The 22,469-nt window shown below is 40.6% G+C and overlaps 1 protein-coding gene across 2 annotated transcripts; it reads right to left on the bottom strand.

Moving 5' to 3' along the window:
• Positions 1 to 1,248: 1,248 nt before the first annotated feature.
• STING1 (stimulator of interferon response cGAMP interactor 1) lies at positions 1,249 to 17,670 on the bottom strand. Of its 2 annotated transcripts, XM_067467753.1 has the most exons (8): positions 17,466 to 17,670; positions 11,549 to 11,793; positions 10,260 to 10,443; positions 9,088 to 9,168; positions 7,209 to 7,317; positions 3,539 to 3,792; positions 2,829 to 3,015; positions 1,249 to 1,656 (listed from the first exon to the last, which is right to left on the bottom strand). In XM_067467753.1, the coding sequence occupies exons 2-8, from the start codon at positions 11,791 to 11,793 to the stop codon at positions 1,448 to 1,450; spliced, it is 1,269 nt and encodes a 422-aa protein (XP_067323854.1). In that variant the 5' UTR covers positions 17,466 to 17,670; the 3' UTR covers positions 1,249 to 1,447. The 2 variants fall into 2 exon arrangements, with proteins under 2 accessions (XP_067323854.1, XP_060630107.2); XM_060774124.2 differs by lacking the exon at positions 9,088 to 9,168.
• Positions 17,671 to 22,469: the final 4,799 nt, after the last annotated feature.

Here is a 22,469-nt window from a genome sequence, read left to right as displayed (position 1 = left end):
GACTACCCACAAAAGGTGTGACAACATGCCTCCTGACTGCTGCTTCTCCTCCTCCTCCCTCCCCCCCCCTCCCCGCTCAAGTGGAGCCATTCCATGTGGCGCTTGGAAACGGGGGGGGGGGGGTGCCTTGGTATCTTCTTTTTTTTAGGCCTGTTCTTGGGGTTATTTGGGGTACTGACTCAGAAAATTGCATTGGATAGACCACATTTGCTCTAGATTATTAAATATGGTTTTCTGTGGACGAGCAGATGGCGATTACTGGATGGCATATGTTCTGTATCAGAAACTAGAGCTGATGTGGTCTATCCAATGCAATTTTCTGAATCAGCATCCCAAATAACAAACTAATTCTAAGATTGACAAAAAACTGATTTGTAACCCTTTTGGTACTAATGTTGGAGAGTGGTCCCTGGTCAAAGCGGTCCCTGGTAAAAAAATAAAAGGTTGGGAACAACTGTCATAGATGAGTAAGATAGAATAGCATCATGTTTAATGTTATTAAAAACCAGACGTATCTGGTTTCTTTTTACTGGTTTCCAGACTGAAACCGTTTTGCAGCTATTAGTATGCTAGTCAGTAGTGTATAACTTCTTGAGATCTATGAGAAAATTACCGAGTGGGATAAATTTTATTTATTTTGCTTTTTCTGTCCATTCTCCTCTACACCTGTGGTTCTCAACCTGTGGGTCCCCGGGTGTTTTGGCCTACAACTCCCAGAAATCCCAGCCAGTTTACCAGCTGTTAGAATTTCTGGGAGTTGAAGGCCAAAACATCTGGGGACTCACAGGTCGAGAACCATTGCTCTACACCATACATGTATGTACAGACCATGCTCTCTCTCCAAATGTTTATTTTTAAGAGTTTCTTTCCCTATAGATAGCACTTTTTGTTCACTCACTTTTAGGAAATCTGTGGGTGATGTCAGTGTTAGTCCTTTTTTTTTAAAGCATCTCTGTTCAGTTTCAGACTGGATTTGTATGTTTTTGGTGTAATAAAATACAGCAAGAATGCTAATGGAGTTTTATATCAAAGCCGTCTTCCTTATAAAGATGAGCCATTGTAGTACTTTTAATTGTACTCAGCCAAATATTAATTATGATTATTTGATTCTTGAATAGTTCTACTGAAATGTCTCAAATGAATTTCTACTCTCCTAGGATAAGAAAAGACTTAAAGGAACATTAAAAAAAAACCTATCTCCCCCCCCCCCCCCCCACAATTTGTTAAGAAAAGAAAAACTTGAGATAATTTTGCTGAATGAGATTTCCTTATGAAAAATAGTACAAATTGCTGGAAAAGTTACAAGGGGATATGAGAGGAGTGCAGAAAGACCTCACTTATTTATTTATTTATTTACTTTGCTTGTATACCGCTCTTCTCAGCCCTTAGGCGACTCAGAGCGGTTAACAACAATTCCAATATACACAGTACAAAATCACTGAACATCTCAGTAGCCACCACTATGCAAAGGCAGTGGCTGATCTGAACCACTTATCAGGAGCTCAGTCCCACCAGACGGAAAGGTTGGGGGCTGGGGGCAGTTTTGTTCTGTTTCACACACACTGCTGTTCTGTTTCACACACACCTCCTCACACTGCTGTCTTATATCTTGTATAATTGTCTTGGATAGAAAATGCTTGTCGCTTTCTTCTGAATCTGGAACAAGAAAACCAGATATGGATATATTAGTCTGCCAGAAGAGTCATAAACATTGCATCAAGACACAGATACTGGTGGCTGGAACATGTTTTCACCACTATCCTCATTTTAAGGTTTTCTGTGAAAAGGTTAGACAACATCCAAACTGAAGCAAATAGAAGCTTGGGAGTTTTGGATCTTTGTGGGATGTGGCAGAAATCATGTGGCTCTGTACATGAGTGTTGGACTATAGTTCCCACAGTAGCCCTTCAATAGTTGCCATATAATCCAGTTCAATGTGGATTTTATACTCCGGCGTTGAAGGAGCCTAAGTTTCTATTCAGGATACATCTTATATGGAATTCCCAATGGCAAAAATTGTGGGGAACTGCAATCCAACAACATCTGGAGAACTTCCCAATTCCAATCTCTGCCATCCTGTGATTTTATTATCACCATAAGACATTACAATTCATTTTTGTTCTAGATTACTTCTCTCCTCTCCTTGTTTCTTTATTTTAAAGTGTACATCGGTTGACTGTTTTTCCAGGGCCCCAGCTCACCCTGCGGAGATCCACTATACCCTGTGGGCACCTCTTCCAGATCTTTGAGCAGTCCTCCTTGAGGGAAGACATCTTTTCGAAAATTGGGTTAGTGCTCTATGGGTTTTGCTATCTGTCCGATCTTGATCCATCGAAGAGAGGGAACTATGCACTCTATTCAATCTCCTGGCAGGGCTGGCACCTCTGAGACCTCTCAGGGTGCCCTATCAGTCACCATAACACCACACCAGAAGTCTCCAAAGGAGGAACTTTAAATGTCAACACAAATGTAATTCCATTGCCATTCTTGGCTCCCAAACTAGTACAGGTATCTGAAATAGTCCAAAATTGTCCACATGCGTGACTGAGATAGTGACATATTTGCTTTTTGATGATTCAATGAATATAAATTTTGTTTCATGGACATTTTTGAAAGACATGTATGAAATTACATTCAGGCTATATCTATGAGGAGCACATGAAGTATAAATGAATTTTGTATTAAGACTTGTGTCCCATCTTCAAGATATTTCATAATGTACACATATGTAAATACAGATATTCCAAAATATAAAACCCCCAAACACCTCTGTTCCAAAGCATTTCTGACACTGGATATACAACCTCTTACTGAGCTCTATTTCTTACCATCGTACACAATGAGTCGGTAGCAGCCAGAACAGTCTTTACTTCTCTGTAGAATTTCTTCCAATGCTCTGCAGAAAAGTTTGGCTTGCTCGATACGATCTTGCCGGCTAAAGGCAGCATTTTCATCTTGGGACATGGCATAAAGGGATTGCAAAGGAGTGGCATACTCTAGGACACAATACTCAATCTAGAGGAGGGTGAAAAGGAGACAACATTGTCAGATTAACCCAGAGAATGGACTATAAAGCATCCAGAGGATCTAAAAAATCAAATATCTGAAAGATCACAACTTCCTATAAGAAGCTAACCAAGCTATATGATCCCGAGGGAAGGACTTCCTGTTGGTCCCACAACCATCAGAAGAACTTCTATGAAGACACAAGAGAGGGCCTGTATCTGCCCATCCATATTTTTCTAGCTTCCTCTCAACCAGGGATCTCCACAATATCTGCTTTGACCTGGAATATATGTCAGTGTGGACTCAGATAATCCAGTTCAAAGCAGATATTGTGGGATTTTCTGCCTTGATATTCTGGGATATATGGCTGTATGGAAGGGCCCTACGTTTCTATTCAGGATACATCTTATATGGAATCCTGAGAAATTCAGCTTTCATTTTCACAAAAGGAAGTATTTTAGGAATCTTGCTTAAGGTCGAAATGAATTTCAATAAACAGACTAAAGAAAGAGGATGATACGGAAAAACATACCTTTTGGTCTATTCCCTGTACCCCATAAACACTATTTTTAAAGCTTCTTTTTTTAATGCCAGCTCGATCCACTGTCATTTCCGGGAGGTTATTTATGAACTGAATACGGCTGTCAGCTTTGTGCAGGTCATCATACACATCAGAGTTTAGGGGAATCAGGATATGCAGTTTCCAAGTCTTCTCACATTTCAGCAATTCACTGCCAATTGTCTTTAACTGATTAGAGTTGAATTCTCTAACTGAATTTTCAAGATCTTTAAAGAAAAAAAATACACAAAGAAGAGACGACAAGGATGTCTTATCAGCATAAAACACCACCAGGGTACACATGTATGTGTAATCAGAATTAAAACAAAGCAAAGCTTGTTCTGGATGAGGTTGCACTCTCTCTCAAAGATCAGGTTATAGTTTCGGGGAGCTCTTGGATCCAGCACTGCTTCTGAAAGGCCAGCTTGCTGTGGTGGCCAGGAGTGTCTTTTCGCAGCCATGGCTGGTGCTCCACCTGTGTGCTTTCCTAGGGACGGTAAATCTGGCCAAAACCATTTATGCTGCAGTTACATCCTGATTAGATTACTGTCCTGTACTCTGTGTGGCTGCCCTTGAAACATGCTCAGAAGCTGCAGTTAGTATTTATTTATTGTATCAGAAGCAAACCAAGGATACAGTTGTAATGTGTTTAAAAACACCAAGTTTAAAAACCTGGCATTATATTAAATGTCCTTTGACCAGTAACAGGCCACTTGAAGTGCCTCTGGTATTGCTATAAGAAGGTCCTCCATTGTGCATGTGGCAGAACTCAGGCTGCATTGTAATAGGTGGTCTGTGGTTTGCTCTTCTCCACATTCACATGTTGTGCCAGAGCGCAGTTTGGGGGACATGAGAGAAGCCTCCCCATAGGACATCTCCTGGGCAATGTCTTTGTAGATGGCTGATTCTCTCACACCAGAAGCAACCAGAAGCAACTTGCAACAGGCTGCAGTTAGTGCATGTTAGAGATCATATATCACCAGTTTTTAAATAACTGCACTAGCTTCCAGTTCACATCTGGTCTCAATTCATGGTGCTGATATAAGTCTACAAATACCTAAAGGGCTTGGGGTCAGGGTATCTGAAAAATCGCTTCCTCGCATATGAGGGTGCCCAAAATTTGAGATCCTCTGAGGTGTTCCTGTTGTGCATTCCAACACCATGTGTAGTTAGATTGGTATGTACATGTAACAAGACCTTCTTTTTAAAAATATAAATAAAGTATCAAAGAAAGAGAGAGATTAACATGAAGTTTATTATTATTGCGGATATTATTATTATTATTATTATTATTATTATTATTATTATTATTATTTCAGAAGACAGCTGCACTTGGGCTTTGCTACTCTGCTGCTCAGTATGCATGGCCAGTGGGGAACACATCTCACCATGCTAAAATAGTGGACGTGACTCTTAATGAGACATGCCGCATTATCACAGGATGGAGCTCCCGGTGGCGCGGTGGGTTAAACCCCTGTGCTGGCAGGACTGAAGACCGACAGGTCACAGGTTCAAATCTGGGGAGAGGCGGATGAGCTCCCTCTATCAGCTCCAGCTCCTCATGCGGGGACATGAGAGAAGCCTCCCACAAGGATGATAAAAACATCAAATAATCCAGGCGTCCCCTGGGCAACGTCCTTGCAGATGTCCAATTCTCTCACACAAGAAGCGACTTGCAGTTTCTCAAGTCACTCCTGACATGACAATCACAGGATGTCTGTGCCCTACACCACTGGAGAAATTACATTGTTTAGCTGGGATTGCACCACCTGACAGCTGCTGGGAAGTAGCAGCCAATAATGAAAGGACCAAGGTAGTAACTTCTCCAGCCCATCCCCTGTTTGGATATCAGCCAGCAAGCTAACACCTTAAATCAAGAAAGAGCTTCCTAAGATCTATAGTGATACTTGCAGGAACACTTCAGCAAGCGAGAGTCCAAAAGTAGCAGACTAAAACCCAGAACCTCCACTCATGGCTCATACCCAAACCCTGGTTACACAGAAGACTGGACAACTTGGAAGGCGCTGAACAGACTGCGCTCTGGCACTATGAGATGCAAAGCCAACCTTTAAAAATGGGGCCACAAAGTGGAGTCCATGACATGCGAGTGTGAAAAAGAGCAAACCACAGACACCTAAAACAATATAGTCCAGGCCCTGCCATATGCACAATGGAGAACCTTCTTATAGCAACACCAGTGGCCAGCTACTGATTAAAGGACATATAATATAATTGCCAAGTTTTAAAACTTTGTGTTTTTTTTAAAAAACATTACAACTGTAGCCTTGGTTCACTTCTGATATGATAAAGAAATAAAATAAATTAATATTTATTTATACCTAACTTTAGGCATATAAGTCATGAAACATATATCCACATCACTAATTTTCTCCCATGCTATGGATAAATACGGGAAATACATCCATTACACTCTGTTGTATTGCTCAGGTGTAGCTAGGTACACCTGATCATTTAGCTCTGATCATTTAGCTCTGGAAAGTAAAGACTTTCTGTATATATTTCAATTTCAATATTAATGTCAAAAATACGTAGTATGATTTTACATAGGATTTGTGCTGCATTAGAACAGTAAAGACAAATATCACTTAAGTAAAATAAACATTAAATATTACCCATATATACTCGAATATAAGCCAACCCGAATATAAGCCGAGGCACTAATTTTACCATAAAAAACTGGGAAAACGTATTGACTCGAGTATAAGCCGAGGGTAGGAAATGCAGCAGCTACTGGTCAATTTCAAAATAAACACAGATACCAGTACAATTACATTAATTGAGGCATCAGTAGATTAAATGTTTTTGAATATTTACATAGAATTGTAATATAAGATAAGACTGTCCAAACCATTATTCTCATCATCTTCTTCAATGTAAATGTGCTTACATATCCTTCCAATAATAGAGTAAAATAATAAATGCAATAATAACAATAATAGAGTAAAACAATAAATGTAATAATAAAAACAATAATAATGTAAAATAATAAATGTAATAATAGTAATAGAGTAAAATGATAAATATAGTAATAATGAATGGAGTAAAATAATAAACGTAATGATAATAATAATAATAATAATAATAACAACAGCAGAATAAAATAATAAATAACCTTGACTCGAGTATAAGCTGAGGGGGACTTTTTCAGCCTAAAAAAAGGGCTGAAAAACTAGGCTTATACTCGAGTATATACAGTAAACAGCCAGAAAAATAAAATAAGGTGTAAAAAATAAACTAATCTGGGAATCTGCTATTGCAACACATCCAATGAAGTGGTTTAAAACCAGTATAAAAAAAAAGATTAGGACTAAGTACGTTCCAGTATGTTTGGAATACAATTGTGCAAACTAGATTAAAATATTCATGAAATTAGGGAATCTGGGAGAACGTTAGCACCAAGGCCAGCTTTTCTTTGCTATTTGTTTGTTTGTTTGTTTGCTGCTTTTCTCCCAAAGTGGGGACCAAGGCAGCTCACAAATGATGCTGCAACATTATTGGGGGAATCTCAATTGCTTTTCCTCCACAGTTGAAATACCACCTGGTACCCCCCCCCCCCCTACTGCCATCATCCCAATTTTATATTATTAGCTAATAAAGGACATTGCTACACAGTAATACTTACGTGGCAAAACTAGCTTCAAATACCCAATGTAGTATGACCAAGCAAGTCCTTGTGCTACATTGCAGTTGCTTTGCTCGTGTATTTGAGAAATCTCTGCAGCCGAGGGCCGCTGAAAATAGAAAGGGGAAAAAAGTCAAATTTCCTCTGGCTCCAGGCACACAAACTGAACCGGATTGTTGGAGTCTATGTTGCCGTATGGTCCAGCTCAGACAATCTGGATTCAGAAACTGGATTATAGGGCAGTGTAGATGGGACCAGTGAGAGTTGAATAGGCAAGTGGCTGGGTAGCACGTCAACATCTTTTGAGATTGTAGATTAACTGCGTTGGACTGGATTATATGGCAGTGTAGATGAGGCCTGAGTGTCCCTTTTTTTTTCTATCAAATACAGTTACCCTTTGCTTTGAGAAACAAAAACCCATTTCTTCTCATTTCCTTTCTTCTTCTGGCTTTGGGTTTTGGAAGGCGGGGTCGCCTTGCCCAAATCTCACTCCTGCTGTTTTCCGGTGTAGATAATCTGTGCTGATAATCATCAGGAAGCGCACACACAAACAAGCTGTTTCACAAACTCCTTCCGGAAGATGACTGAGTCTCTTTCACTAGAGATGTTTAGACAGCTTTCTTTTGGGAGCTAGACTCAAGGCGCATCCACACTGTGGATTTAAAGCAGTTTGACATTATTTTAATTTCCTTGGCTCAATGATCAGGGAACCTGGGAACTGCAATTTGGTAAGGCACCCGCACCCGTAAATTGAAAGACCTTGTCAAACTACAACTCCCAAGGTTCTACACCAATGAGCCAAGGCAATTAAATTGGCTTCAGGCCACTTCTATACTCCCATATAATGCAGATTGTCAAAGCAGAAAATTCACATTATCTGCTCTAAATGGGGCCCTCCTACACTGCCATATCAAATCTAGATTATCTGCTTTGATGATCTGGATTATATGGCAGGGTAGAAGCCCCCCCCCCCCCATAAAGTAATAGCCATATAACCATAATGGATAATAGTCAGAATTTTCAGGTTGGCTTGGGCAATTGATTATATGCGTTACAGCATTGGGAAGCTGGTCGTAGTATATTGTTGTTGTTGTTGTTGTTGTTGTTGTTATTCTGACACAAAAACACAGTATGTCACAGCAAAAAAGATATATATGCTGGGTTTCATATCGCAAAATCACAAGTCAAACACTTCTCAAGTGTTTTGATGTCTCTGGCACAAGCCAGTAAAGGTGGTACCCAGTGGTGATAGACACACTGGATGCAGTGCCTAAAGACCTTGGCCTGCACTTAAACACAATTGGCGCTGACAAAATTACCATCTACCAGCTGCAAAAGGCCACCTTATTGGGATCTGCATGCATTATTCACCGATACATCACACAGTCCTAGACACTTGGGAAGTGTCCGACGTGTGATCAAATACAACAACCAGCAGAGTGATCTTGTTTGCTGTGGATTCATCTTGTTGTGTTTCAAATGATGATGATGATGATGATAATAATAATAATAATAGTGTTCGACTTGTGATTTTGTGATACGAAATCCAACGTATAGATCTCGTTTGCTGTGACATATTGTGTTTTTGTGTCAGTAAAATAATAATAATAATAACTTATGTTAACTCCCTTCCCCTTTTCCTTTCACTTTTCCCCATTCTCTTTTTTAATGTATATAACTGCTAAAGCTTCAATAAAATATTAAATAATAATATAATATTATAATAATATTAATATTTAATGTATAATTTATTATTATTATTATTATTAGTAGTAGTAGTAGTATTGAGTTGTTCTGCCAGGACTTCACTCTAAAGAGCAAGGTGGGGGAGGAGGGTGCAGTAACAGAATTGGCCTGTAGGTGAAGCGACATCCCTTACTGGCCAGGGAGGGAGTGTGCTGGGTCCCGCGCATGTGTTGTCACTCCTGCGGGGCAGCCCGGCTCGGCTTCCCTGTAGGCCCTGCGAGGGAAGGAAAAAGCAAAAAAAGAACGAGATGGAGAGAGAGGGGGGGGGGAAGAAAACTCAATAAATCAGCGAGAGCGTAGAGAGAGGCCAGAAATGAAGAGAAGCAGGGAGACAAGAGAGGGGCATTCCTCCTTCCTCTTCTACTTCCCTTTCTTCCTCTTCCTGCTCCTCCACTTGGGGCCTCTCTCTCTCTCTCTTTCCAAAGTGGGAGCCAAATAAAAGCTGGCAAGCCTTCGATTTCGAATCATTCGCAGCCAAGGGTGCCTCAAGAGCGCCCCTCGGGGATTTGCGCTATACGCAAATGCGTATCTTGCCTATTGCTTCAGCTGCCCCTGGGGAGCAGGAAAATTTGAATGTGCTCTGTATAAAAATGCCTGTTTTTCACTATAATGTATCTCATCTTATTTTCGTGGATTACCACATTGCTGACATCACTTTCAGCTGATTGAATAAAGTACCTTGGTGGCTTCGCCTGCAACTTGATGAGATTTATTCTGAAACATTGGCTTCCTTGCTTGCCAAGGACATGGACTCTCAGACTGGCTGAGTACTTTTGCCGATTGCCGCTTAACGGACTAGGTATCCGCGCCTTGGATTCCAGTATCTGCAGCCTGGATCTCGCTGTCCCTGGCCACCCTAAATTGTTCCATTTCATTGTTGCCATATGGTTTCAAGGCACCACTGTATTAATGGTGAGGATATAATAATTTTTGAGGCAACGGTGTAGTAATGGAGCATATTTTTGTTCTTGCGGACCACTGATGATCCATGGACCACAGGTTGGGAACCACTGCTTTATACCATGGTATCATGTCTGGCCTAGATAGGAAAACTGTAGTAGTGGTGATAAGGGGCAACTGCCTTCCTAAGCTGGAGCTTGTGCTTTCCACTCTCTCTTCCCAACTTATCCACAAATCATATCAAAATCCATAATCCCAAACCCGTACTCGACTTACACATGAGGCTGACTTATACATGAGTACATATAGCATGTCTTGTTAAAGTATTTTCACAGTACTTTCCATAAAGCCTAAGCAGAAGGTTAGCAGTAGTCAAAACATTGTGTAATTTGTTGGCTACTTTACCCGAAAGCCAAAGATGATGGTCAAAAGCTGGCAAAGGCACATAAGGCTCAGGTTCAAACATGGTGGCAGCTGACTTTCCTTGAGAAGCCAAAGATAGACTGCCCCACACAACAGCAGAAAGAGGAGAGCATGCCGTTGCAAGTCCAGGCATGCACCGAGGGCCCTGAAATAGTTTCCATTATATCTATAGGAAAGAGAGAGTGGTGTCATGATAGAAGAAAATACTGAGTACCCTACCATCACACCATTGTGCTCAGCAGAGATTAGATCATCCACTTTGTCTACCATGACCAGATGCCAAACTCCTGGCTCTAAACACCTGTGTGCTTACTCACCACATCTGTGTCTGAACAAGCTACCACAATATGGCAAACAGTTTTGTTGCTGAGTTGTTGTGAGCTTTTTGGGCTGTATGGCCATGTACCAGCAGCATTCTCTTCTGATGTTTCACCTGCACCTGTGGCTGGCATCACCATCCTCTGAAGATGCCAGTCACAGATGCAGGTGAAACGTCAGGAGAGAATGCTATTGGTACATGGCCATACAGCCCAAAAAAACTCACAGTAACTTAGTGATTCTGGCCATGAAAGTCTTTGACAGTTTTGTAGCTGCATACCTTTAAACCATTTCGGACTTAAAGTGACCCTATTGTTGGGGGGGGGGGGGGGTTTGGGCAGAATTGGTTCAGAGAGGGATTGCTTGGTTCAGAATTGGTTCAGAGAGAGTCACACTTCCTCTGAGAAAATGTGACTTGCTAAGCATCATCCAGTGGATTTTTATGGCCAAGCAGAAATTTGAACCCTGGACTCTTGACATCCTAGTCAAATCATTATGCCAGATTCTGACAGTGTTCTGGTAATTCCAAGATATTTTATGCTTTCCTTCCTTCTTCCCTGAGTCTTTTTGTTTCTACCAGTAGACTGTAAAAGGGAAGGAAAAGGTCCATCTCTCCCTGTTGTTTTGCAAAATGGTTCTATATGTGGGGAGGAGACAATGTAAAGTGATTCGGGGGAAATAAATTGGCAGATGTCTCTGTTTAGTGTGCTGTGATCTCACTTGCACAATAATTAATAATGAAAAGTAAACTACAATTTTAAAAAAAGATTATGTAGACACGGAATAAGGAAGTGAAACTAAATGTAGCTGATCAAATTGGCCTCAGTTGCTGGTCTGAATTAATTCTAAATCCCTGGGCTATGATACTACTAATCAGCCAGCCTTATATATAGCAAAACACAATCTGTCGTCATCCATCAGTATTATTTCTTGCCTTCTGGCAGCCTGGTTACCTGGATGTCACATGCTGCATCTCTTCTGTGAAGTTGCAGATACCCTGCAAAAGTGTTCCAACTTGCAACGTTGTGAAATGAATGATAAGACACTGGAGAACAAGGTCAAGATTTTGTCCGGTGAGGTATAGGATGAAGGCACACAGAAGAAGCAAGAAGCAGCTCATCAGCTCAGCATAATTTTTCCGAGGCTTTGGGATAATAGACTGCCTGTTTTCATTTAACAGATTCTTCTTGAAAGACATCTGCAACAGATAAACAAAATCAAAAGATTTAAATGCACAGTGATACCTTAAGAGTTTACTTTGTTCCATGATAGCACTCTTAATTTAAAACACTCTTATCTCAAACACTCTTATCGCAAATTTCCCATTGAAATGCTATTAAATTATTCCTCCTTACATCCTTCTTTTTTGTTGAAATGCTATTAAATTTCCCATTGAGATGCTATTAAATTATTCCCGCCCCCTTACACCCCTCTTTTTTGTTGGAATGCTATTAAATTATTGATTTTAAATAAGAAAATGTATTTTATAAATAACAAATAATGTATAAATGCACATTTCCTTGGAACAACAAAAAAAGAAAGATTGACTTTTAAATGGTAGACGCACAACGTTGTGTCAAGGAAGCACATTTGAGGCAACAAATGATGTGTTGGCCAGTGTAACAGCAAGGCAAAGCCTGCACAGTCACATGGAACAGTAAAAAAGAAAGATCAACTTTAAAATGGTAGAAGCACAAAGTTGTGGTAAGGAAGCACAAAGCACAAAATGAAGAGGCAGAAATATTAATTTCTTAATACCATACACATTAATAATAATAATAATAATAATAATAATAATAACAACAACACTTTATTTATACCCCGCTACCATCTCCCCAGGGGACTCGATGTGGCTTACATGAGGCCGAGCCCGAATACAACAGTACAAGCAATAATAACAACAACAACAGTACAAGCAATTAAAACATAGACAATAAAATATACAACATTATCAATAAGACAACACACAGTTAAAACAGTGGGAAGGCCAAATGTAAAGTTAAAATTGGAAGTAATGCTGGGACATGGACGAAAAGGTGATAGTGGCGTTTGTGGAAGGGCATATGAGCAGATCTAAAAATGTAAAGTGCTTGGAGGACAAAGTGCTATGGGATCATTATTCCGGGAAGGCACACTGGAACGACCACGTCTTCAAGCTCCTCCTAAAGACTGCCAGAGTTGGGGCCTGTCTGATGTCTTTAGGGAGAGAGTTCCAAAGTCGAGGGGCCACCACCGAAAAGGCCCTCTCTCTCGTCCCCACCAATCGTGCCTGTGATGCTGGTGGGATCGAGAGCAGGGCCTCTCCGGATGATCGAGGGGATCGTGTGGGTTCGTATACAGAGATGCGGTCATGCAGGTAGGCGGGTCCCAAACTGTTCAGGGCTTTGTAGGTAAGAACCTGCACCTTGAATTGGGTCCGGTAAATGAATGGCAGCCAGTGGAGCTCCTTGAACATTGTAGCCTCCCTCCCTCTCTTGCTCTCTCCCCCTCTTCATGAAGCCAAACATACCAGGAATAAAAACCACACAAAATCAACTAACCCCAAATTCCTCAAAGTGGGAAGAGCAATCTCCCAAAGTGCAGACGAGCACAAAGCATGAAGACACAAGGTATAAAAGCTGCTCCCTTGAGGCCCTAAAGCCCTGCACTCTTGTGTTAGTGTTCCCTCTGGTGCTAGCCGCTAGTTCTTAACTCAAAATGCTGCTCTTACGTCAAAGTGAGAGTCTTAACTCAAAATGCTCTTAAGTTGGGGTGCTCTTAAGTAGAGGTTCCACTGTATATTCCTGCCCAGAAGGTGTTTTTCCTTACAATTTAGGATATATCAGAATAACATTCCCTACAATTTCAGGAGATATCAGAATAACATTTTCCCAGAGGAATATTTGGACTTTATAGTGGGTTCCTTAGCTCGTTGTGAACTCTGCACTGCTACCATGTACTGGGAGAGGGTGAGTGAGGTGGTTTTAGGTTACTTTCATTTTAAAAAAAGGCATAGCCACCAGCTCTGTGCTGCATCTCACAACATTCAAAACCTATAGTGAACAGAAGCACTGAAAGGATCTGCATGGTCATAGGCCAAATTGCTGACAATATCAGCACACTTTCTCTCACTTTCTTTAGTGGTTAACTAGGACCGTGGTTAAACACAATCCATGCCTGGCAAGCATATGCTAAACCAGGACAGAGAAACCAACTCGCCAGGTTGAAGACAGGTCACAAAGGTTTACAACAGTTTGGTAAAAAAGATGCAAGTACAGCAATTTGCTTCAAAGGTACAAGCATAAGCATACAGAGAAATACAAGACATCTTATACAGTTCTGACAGCTATTCAGACTTCCCGTTCCCTCCCCTAACTGGTCAGAAAAGAGGCTGGCTAGGATCCATGCTAGCATTAGCTGGGAGAATGGCAGCCAGAGATTGGTCAGAGCAAAGAATCAATCAGCTACTGGGACACCCCCCCCCCTACCCAGGAGGGCACAGTTTTAGGAAAACAAATGGTAAATATATGTTGATGGGCTTTGCCAAACAAAGATAGGAGCTTCAGAACACAAAGGCGTTCCTGGAACAAACAGTGATGATCTTGAGCTTGGCTGTCAATAAAGATGGTTAACAAATGCACTTTAAGTTTCTGTTTCTGTGGGCAGCAATCTCTCAGCTTCAAGTGAACCATATAATTAAACAAACAGGTTTGGGTTTATCTGTGCTGACAGGGAAGCCACATATCTTTGGATATACATGAAGAATGGCTTATGATGATTGCCTGTCTGGGGAACAGCCAAAGGGTTTGGCCAACTTTCTCGTTTTCAGGAAATTCTTCATCAGGGTTAGGAAGAGGTGACTGCCTCTGGGCTCATCTGGTTACATTTTGGTAAAAAAGTTTATACATATTATAGATAAGAAAAATACACAGTATACAGAAAGATATAAGTTATGAAGTCATGAAGAATAGATGCTATTTATTAAACCGTTAGATATGATTGAGTTTAGGGTTTACAGCTGCTGGTGGTCTGGTCTCGATCTTCTGATGTTTTGAACTTGTGCAAGTCTAGAAAGGGTCTTTTAAAAAAGGAAAAATCATATATTTCTTTCTGAGCCTTTGGTGAACTGTACATCTTGGGGGGGGGGGGGTGGTTACTGTGGCTCAATTACATTCTCACCCCTGCTACACTTTACAGGGCCCTTCAAAAAGTTGGAGATCTCTGAGTGGAGATGGAGGTGCTACTAAAAGGCACCAACCAGATCAGGCAAGGAGCCTTACTACAGCATCAGGTCTCACTTCTTTGCACTTCTTTCCTGCTCAACCCACCAGTATTCAAATTTGGGCGTATTGGGGATTTTTGCCAAATTTGGTCCAGTGAATGAAAATACATCCTGCATATCAGATATTTACATCACCATAACAGTAGCAAAATTACAGCTATAAAGTAGTAACGAAAATAATTTTATGTTTGTGGGTCACCACAACATAAGGAACTGTGTTAAGGGGTCATAACATTAAGAAGGTTGAGAAATACTGCTCTAGCAAATTATTTTCACAGAACAGTATCGTTTTTGTTTCTGTTTGCAATAGTATTTTCTCCTGTGAAAGTGCACACTTGTATGAATTTTCTTAACACATTCAAAGTGCATATATGTAGGCAGGGCACCACTTATAACTTGCTTGATCCTAACCAGGATCTCACACTAATTTCTCATCAACCACAATGGGTTTTTTTTGTTTGTTTTTAGAAATGTTCAGTTAGGTGCACTGATATTTGTTTTCATCCACTAAATTATTAATGGTCTTAATCTTTTATTTTTACAGTGTTGAAGTAGCTGTTCTTTCCTAGAAGGAAAAAAAAGCATATCCAAATACATATTTAAAGAAAGGCATAGGGGGAAAACATATGTTAAACATTGATGTCAAATAGAAGTCTTGGTTTCACAGAGGATTGCAGCTTGGATTACAGCACCAAAGCAAGAAATTAGTATTACAATTGTGTAAATACCAAACAATTTCTCTTCTGCACCCCAATAATGAGAAATGAGCAAAATAATGATATAGTTTTACAGACAACTCTTTGTAGACTTTTTTGCAATAGAAATTAAGGTTCCATTATCCGTATGGAGGACAAAAGGGGGTGATAGACAGAGAACGAAAGTCCATTTTACAGGGGGAGGAGGAGGAGGGGGGTGAGTGAGTAAAACCATTTCCCCATTTTCCTGTTATTCCCCCCACCCATGTCTCCATCGTGGAAACAACCCTTGTTTATGATATGGGAAAAGGGGAAGGAGGAATAACCCGCGAAAACTGGGGAAATGGTTTTCCTCCTTCAACTCCTGCCCCCTAAAATGGACTATTCTTCTCTGTCTAGTGCCCCCTTTTGGCCTCTGCCTGGATAAGGAAACAGTACCAAAATGAATCCAAAAGGTGATTCTATTACATGATTTTATTACAGACAGCTATAGTATGTATATACAGTATATCTTGTAAGCCGCTCTGACTCTCCTTCGGGGTGAAATGGGCAGCATATAAATGTCGTAAATAAATAAATAAATAAACAGGTGGTAACTCCTTTATAGAACAAATTTTTACTAAAAAAATTCTGTAACTATTGCTACCACCTGAATGTCCCGAGGAATTCTTTGGGGCTTACATTTCAGAAAGCAGGTATAGGATGTTACTATAGTTATGTCTATGCTATATTCTCCAAACCCTTTCTATCCTGATTTTATTCCACTTTGTGTCGCATTGGTTTGAGTAACCATTTACTTCTAGCCTTGACTTTTTTCTAATCTACATCACGTCTTTCCCTCTGTTTGTGTGAGGGTTCTGATTTTTTCATGCTACTCACTCTGCCCGCAATGTTCCTCTCATCATGCAAAACATTTATCTTACAAATAGCTTGGAAATTACAAACTCAGGTACATCCAACCACTAGTAACTCACATCAACCTGCTAATTTATATGTTATGATAATGTATAGTTTCTTTGACTGTGGATCTCTTTGAAAAGGAGGACATGGTCATAGTATGATAGCTGGGTCCAGAAGCTTGGAGCATTATGGAGATGCCATATCGCTCCTTCGGGAGCGCTGTTTGCGCGACACAGAATAGAACACCTGATCGAAACAGGGGTCCGGAGTGAGAGACGTAGCTAATGTAAGCCAGGCCAGAGACAGATAATATAGAAGAAATGTAAGAGTTCTTTAATGGTGAAACCCTAACCCTTACCCTAACCCTAAACGGTACCATAAGCCTATGCCTAACTCCTTACCCTAACCCTTACCCTAAACCTTGCCCTAACCCTTACCCTAAGCGTCCCCTCCTTTCTATCCTTCCTTCGCTCTCCTCACTCTCACTCTGCCCCCTCTCTTGACCACGCCATCCCTTCCTTTATTCACAACCATCTTTGTGGCATCTCCGTAACGCTCGGAGCTTCCGGATCCGGCTATTATACTATCACCGAGGACATCTCCAAGCAACCAGCAATTTCTATCCCAATTCTTCCTCCTTGCCCCAGCCTCTCAAAGTAGCTTCTGCTAAAATACTGAGGTATAGTTATCTTGGCTGTACAGCAAAATAAGGCAAAGCCCACAAAGATCAATACTTTTATTGGCCAACCAACATTCCCCAAATACTTCATGCGAGTTTTTGAAACTTTTTCCCCAGGCAAAAATCATATAGGGGAAAAAGAAAAGTTGGAGTCACAGCTCTACATTTTGCATCAGATCTTGTTTCTATTGTTTAGTAAGCCCCGAGTAATTTCTGGTTTGCTCAGTTTCACTTCTGAAGGAAATGCTGAGCCCAAAATGAACGAATCCTTAAAAATGATAATGGATGACCATTCTATCTTTATTTAAAAAGTGACAACATGATCCAACACTCACCTCAATCTGTTGACGGCAATGTGTTAAAGAATTCCCGCTTCTTGGAATTTTAATCTGTTTTCTTTCCTCTAGACTGAGCACAGCCTGCTAAAGAAAACTGAAATGGCTGGTTGTCTTTGAAACATAAACACAGCTCTGATTTGCCAGCTGAAAAGTGCAAGATTGAACAAAAAGATGGGTTGGGCTTATTTTAATACATAGTCTTGCAAGGCTTTGGATGTGATAATGAAAGTAAAACTAGCACGTTTCCTGTTCTATTTCCAGAAGACTCATCTATAAAAAATATGCCACACTTATATATTCATGAACTTAATTATTGTGCAGATCTTCACATGTCTATCAGCAACCTGGGCATCTGTGTCACTCAGTTCCAAGGGTTGAGTGAGCTCATGCTTTTATGATTCCTCCCTTGATTGGGATCAGTTCTAGCTTGCGAATGCACAAGACTTGACATCTTCACGAGTAACCAAGTGCAACTAGGATAATTTATTCACATTTAGCTCACTCCAGTCCATGAGTCTTCTAATTGCTGTCAAAGAAGATGTTTGCAATATATCTCCCTTGATGGTGATTGAAAGAACCAACCCTTTTCCCAGTAGGGATACAATGAAAAACAGAAAACACAGTGCAACATAAATAATCCCATCCAGGCAATCACCTCTTACCTCCACCTCTGGCTTGTCTGTCTCTTAGGACTTCTGATGGTCCTTTTTTTCTAACAAGACTTTTTCTTCCTTCTTTATATTATCTTCTCTCTTGCTTCCTGCTTGTATTTTGTGCCTTCATCATCCTTCCATCAGCTTTGTCTTCCCATCTCTTCTGTTGCATAGCCCAGATTTTTTTTTATAACACCCTACTCATAAAATTATGACTGATCTGTTACAAGCTCTTTGGGAAACCTACTCTTAAAAATTGTAATTATTCTTGTACTAGGTGAGTGGCATTTGTTGCTCTTAGATTAACTACATCTGGATACGGAGGGGCAGAATCCACTCCAAACAAAACATATGAATGTCCCATTGCAGTTGTCTTTAGAGGGCTGATGATGTACTTGAAAGGGTCAGTCATGTGGGCATGGGGATTAAGGGGCACCAGGGAGGTCACTGGCGTAGGGTTTCATTGGGAACACGAGGCACAATATTGCAATATTGTCTATGTATGTCTGACCAAAACCCTGTTGTCTTATGCATTCTAAAGTTTTGTCTACCACTAGGTAACCAGAGCAGAAATATCACGGGCAACACATACTTCCAGATACAAAGGCATGGATAAGGAACTATGATTTCTCCTTTCCTGAGAGAGGCTGGAGGCTGACTCTATACATCAGACCTTTTATCCTCTCAAAATAGCTCTACTGCTATGTTCTTCCATATCTTTTGCAATGTAAGGTACAGTGTTCCCTCACTTATTGCGGGTGTTACGTTCCAGGACCACCCGTGAAAAGTGAAAATCTGTGAAATAGGGACTCTATATTTATTTTAATATTTATACATTTTTTGAGTAGTTATACACAATTTTAAGTCTTTATAAACCCTTCCCACACACTTATACACTATATAACCCCCCTTGAATGTGTTGTTCACGTAATCTAGGCTCCGGCTTTATCCGAAGAGGTAGCCTCTCTATACAGACAAACGCTCTTAAGTCCATAGCGCTTCTGAAATTTATCAAACCAGCCCTTGCTGGCAGTGAATGTGCCTGATTTGGTGGGAGAACCAGTCGATGTCGATGGTTGTTCTTCATAATAGTTGTTTATTGAAAAACCGCAAAACAGCGAGTCCGCGAAAAGCGAATCGCAAAGTAGCGAGGGATTATTGTATATGATAGGCTATCCTCCTGCTACAAGACCACCTTTGATCTGATAATGTGTTGTAATTCAGCAGGGGACCATTTTTTGTTTTTCTCATTCAACACTAATTCATATGTCAATAATGACTTTAAATGGAAGCAACCCCTTCCTACCAGTGCTTTATGACAGGAGACTGTCATCCCTACCTATAAATTCTTTGTGTTCTATACTAATATGAATTTAGGTAGTTCCATGTGGCTTGATGTCCTATGAATGCACTGAACTAGTACCATATGTCAAGTAGGTTGGCCAAGGATTTCATTACTAGGGTTTACTGAGGTCATTACTTTCTTACTATTCACCTTAATGGGTAATACCCACCCCTCTTACCATAGCTGCTCCCCACACATTGGACCAAAAGCACTGCATAACAGGGCAGCCCTTCCACAAATGTTCTTCAAGGCCATGGATAAAACAGATCAAAGACATTTGTGATGTTGCTTTGGTCCTGGTGTTTAATTTCTGCTTGCTGTGTTGGGTGCCTGGGTTTTGGCACCATTGTTGTTTGTGCAGAGTGGACCATGAACATTTTAATTCCTTTGATCGATTTACATTGTGTCTGAATGTATTCCACCATTTGTTCTATAGTTACTCTCATAAACATGAGTTTAAGTCTACAGCTAATCATGTCTTCGGTTTACTACAAGAGCCAGTGTGGTATAACATTGTGAATGCTGGATAAGGAGTCTGGACACTGAGCCAAGGGAATCCGCTGGATTGCTGTTGGACAAGTTACATGAGCTCAGATTCATATGAAGATGATGGCAAACCTTTGAAGAAATATTGTCAGGGAAAGCATTTGGTTTGATAAACTGGAACCAACTTGAAAACACATAACAACAACCTTGGTTTGCCATTCCTTTTCATACAAACTCTGCAAGCAATCATAGTCATAGTATGTGTGGCAATTTCTACACGCACATGGGTTCTCTTGTGTACATAGAAACAAATCGGCTTATGAATGAAAACAAAAAGGTGTTTCGAAAAAGCCCGCAAAGGTTCATTGCACAAATTGGCAGAAATTACGTGTGCACCAGCTGCGCCCGTACCTTGGGAAGCCTGACTTGGCCACAGTAGTCCACGCTCTGGTTACAGCCCGCATAGACTACTGCAACGCGCTCTACGTGGGGTTGCCTTTGAAGATGGTTCGGAAGCTTCAACTACTCCAACGAACACCAGCCTGGTTGCTACCAGGAGCGACTCTCAGGGAGTATACAACCCCCTTGTTGCGCCATCTCCACTGGCGGCCGGTTTGCTACTGGGCCCAATTCAAAGTGCTGGCTTTGGCCTTTAAAGCCCTAAACGGTTCTGGCCTAACTTACCTGTCCGAACGCAACTCCTTCTACAAACCACCAAGGACCCTGAGATCATCTGGGGAGGCCCTCCTCTCGGTCTCACCTTCGACGCAAGTACTTCTAGCGGGGATGAGAGACAGGGCCTTCTCAGTGGTGGCCCCTTGGCTATGGAACACCCTCTCTAGGGAGATCAGATCGGCTCCCTCCCTACTAAAGTTTCAGAGGCAAGTTAAAACGTGGTTGTTTGAGCAAGTGTTCACAAATGCAGAGTAAACGACATAGGAAATTGAATAACTTGACGATGGCACTGGACAATGCTTGATAATAAGGAGACGCCAATGCTGTTGTTATCATTACTGTTGTTTTTACTGTTTTAATGTTTTAACTTGTTTTATGATATGTGTACTGTTTTGTTGGAAACCACATTGAGTCACCAATTGGCTGAGAAAGGTGGTATACAAATACAGTAAATAAATAAATAAATAAATAAATAACAGAATGTTGTTGTTAGTTGAGCCTAGACAGATAATTGAGCCTAAACAGATAACACACAGAATAGAAATTGGCAATTTGTGGCCCTTGAAATGATTTTGAACTGCAATTCTCATCGAAACAAGTGTTTTAGTTACATAATTTCAGCTGAAAGAGATTCTGTTTTTTTGAGGTTTCATGACTCATTTTCCTCATTTCAGGGAAAATTTGCTTATTCAGTGACTTGAAGTAAGGAAGATTTTTAGTTTGTATTTTCCTCGAAATGCTTCTTGCAGTACTCATCTTCAGTCACATGTTCTTCCCCTTTTTTTCTCACTTAACTTGGGTTGTTCTCCATTAGGATTTGAAAAGGGTCTTCTCAGAAATGATGCTTTAATACTCCTTTTTTTGGGAGCCCAATGCTAACACTGGCTTATTTTGAGCACCAATTAAAAACATGGCTTTTAGGAGGAGGAGGAGGAGGAGCAGAATCAAATTATTTAATGTAATTCATGCATGTATATTACTTTTCTTCTGCCAACCTAGCAGTTTGAAAACATGCAAAAGTGAGTAGATCAATAGGTACCGCTTTGGTGGGAAGGTAATGGTGCTCCATGCAGCCAAGCCGGCCACATGATGTTGGAGGTGTCTACGGACAACGCCGGCTCTTCGGCTTAGAAATGGAGATGAGCACCAACCCCGAGTCGGACACAATTAGACTTAGCATCAGGGGGAAATCTTTACCTTTATATTACTTTTACTTGTGTAAGTTAATGAGTTATAGACTGTAGTTTATTCTTTACTGTTTTGATTTTGAAATTGTTTTAAATTAATTTGATTGTTGTTGTTTTTTAATTCTCTTACCTGTCCGAGCGTATCTCTTCCTATGAACCAGCTAGGACATTAAGATCATCCCTGCTCTCAGTCCCGCCTGCATCACAGGCACGCCTGGTATGGACGAGAGACAGGGCCTTCTCAGTGGTGGCCCCTCAGTTGTGGAACGTCCTTCCTACAGATATAAGATCGGCCCCCTCCTTATTGGCATTTCGGAGGAAAGTGAAGACCTGGTTATTCGAACAGGCATTCGATTAAGCAGTATAATTGAACATAGGAACACGGAATAACGGATGATGAGATTGGATTCTGATTCTACTGATGAGACGTGAATGATTTGTTATATTGATGTTTACTTGTTATTATGCTATTGTTTAATTGCCCCAATTGTTTTGTAATGTTTAGCATTAAATTTTTCCTGTTGTTAACTGCTTTGAGTCGCCTAAGGGCTGAGAAAAGCGGTATATAAATGAAGTAAATAAATAAATAAATAAATGTTCCATTTAAATCCAAGGAAACTCAATAGATCCTGGACCAGTGCCTGGCAGCTGTGAT

Source organism: Anolis sagrei, chromosome 4 (genome assembly GCF_037176765.1).
Source record: "Anolis sagrei isolate rAnoSag1 chromosome 4, rAnoSag1.mat, whole genome shotgun sequence".
Classification (NCBI taxonomy): domain Eukaryota; kingdom Metazoa; phylum Chordata; class Lepidosauria; order Squamata; family Dactyloidae; genus Anolis; species Anolis sagrei.
Note: the sequence above shows the minus strand (reverse complement) of the source record. Positions and strands in the feature narration are given on the sequence as shown.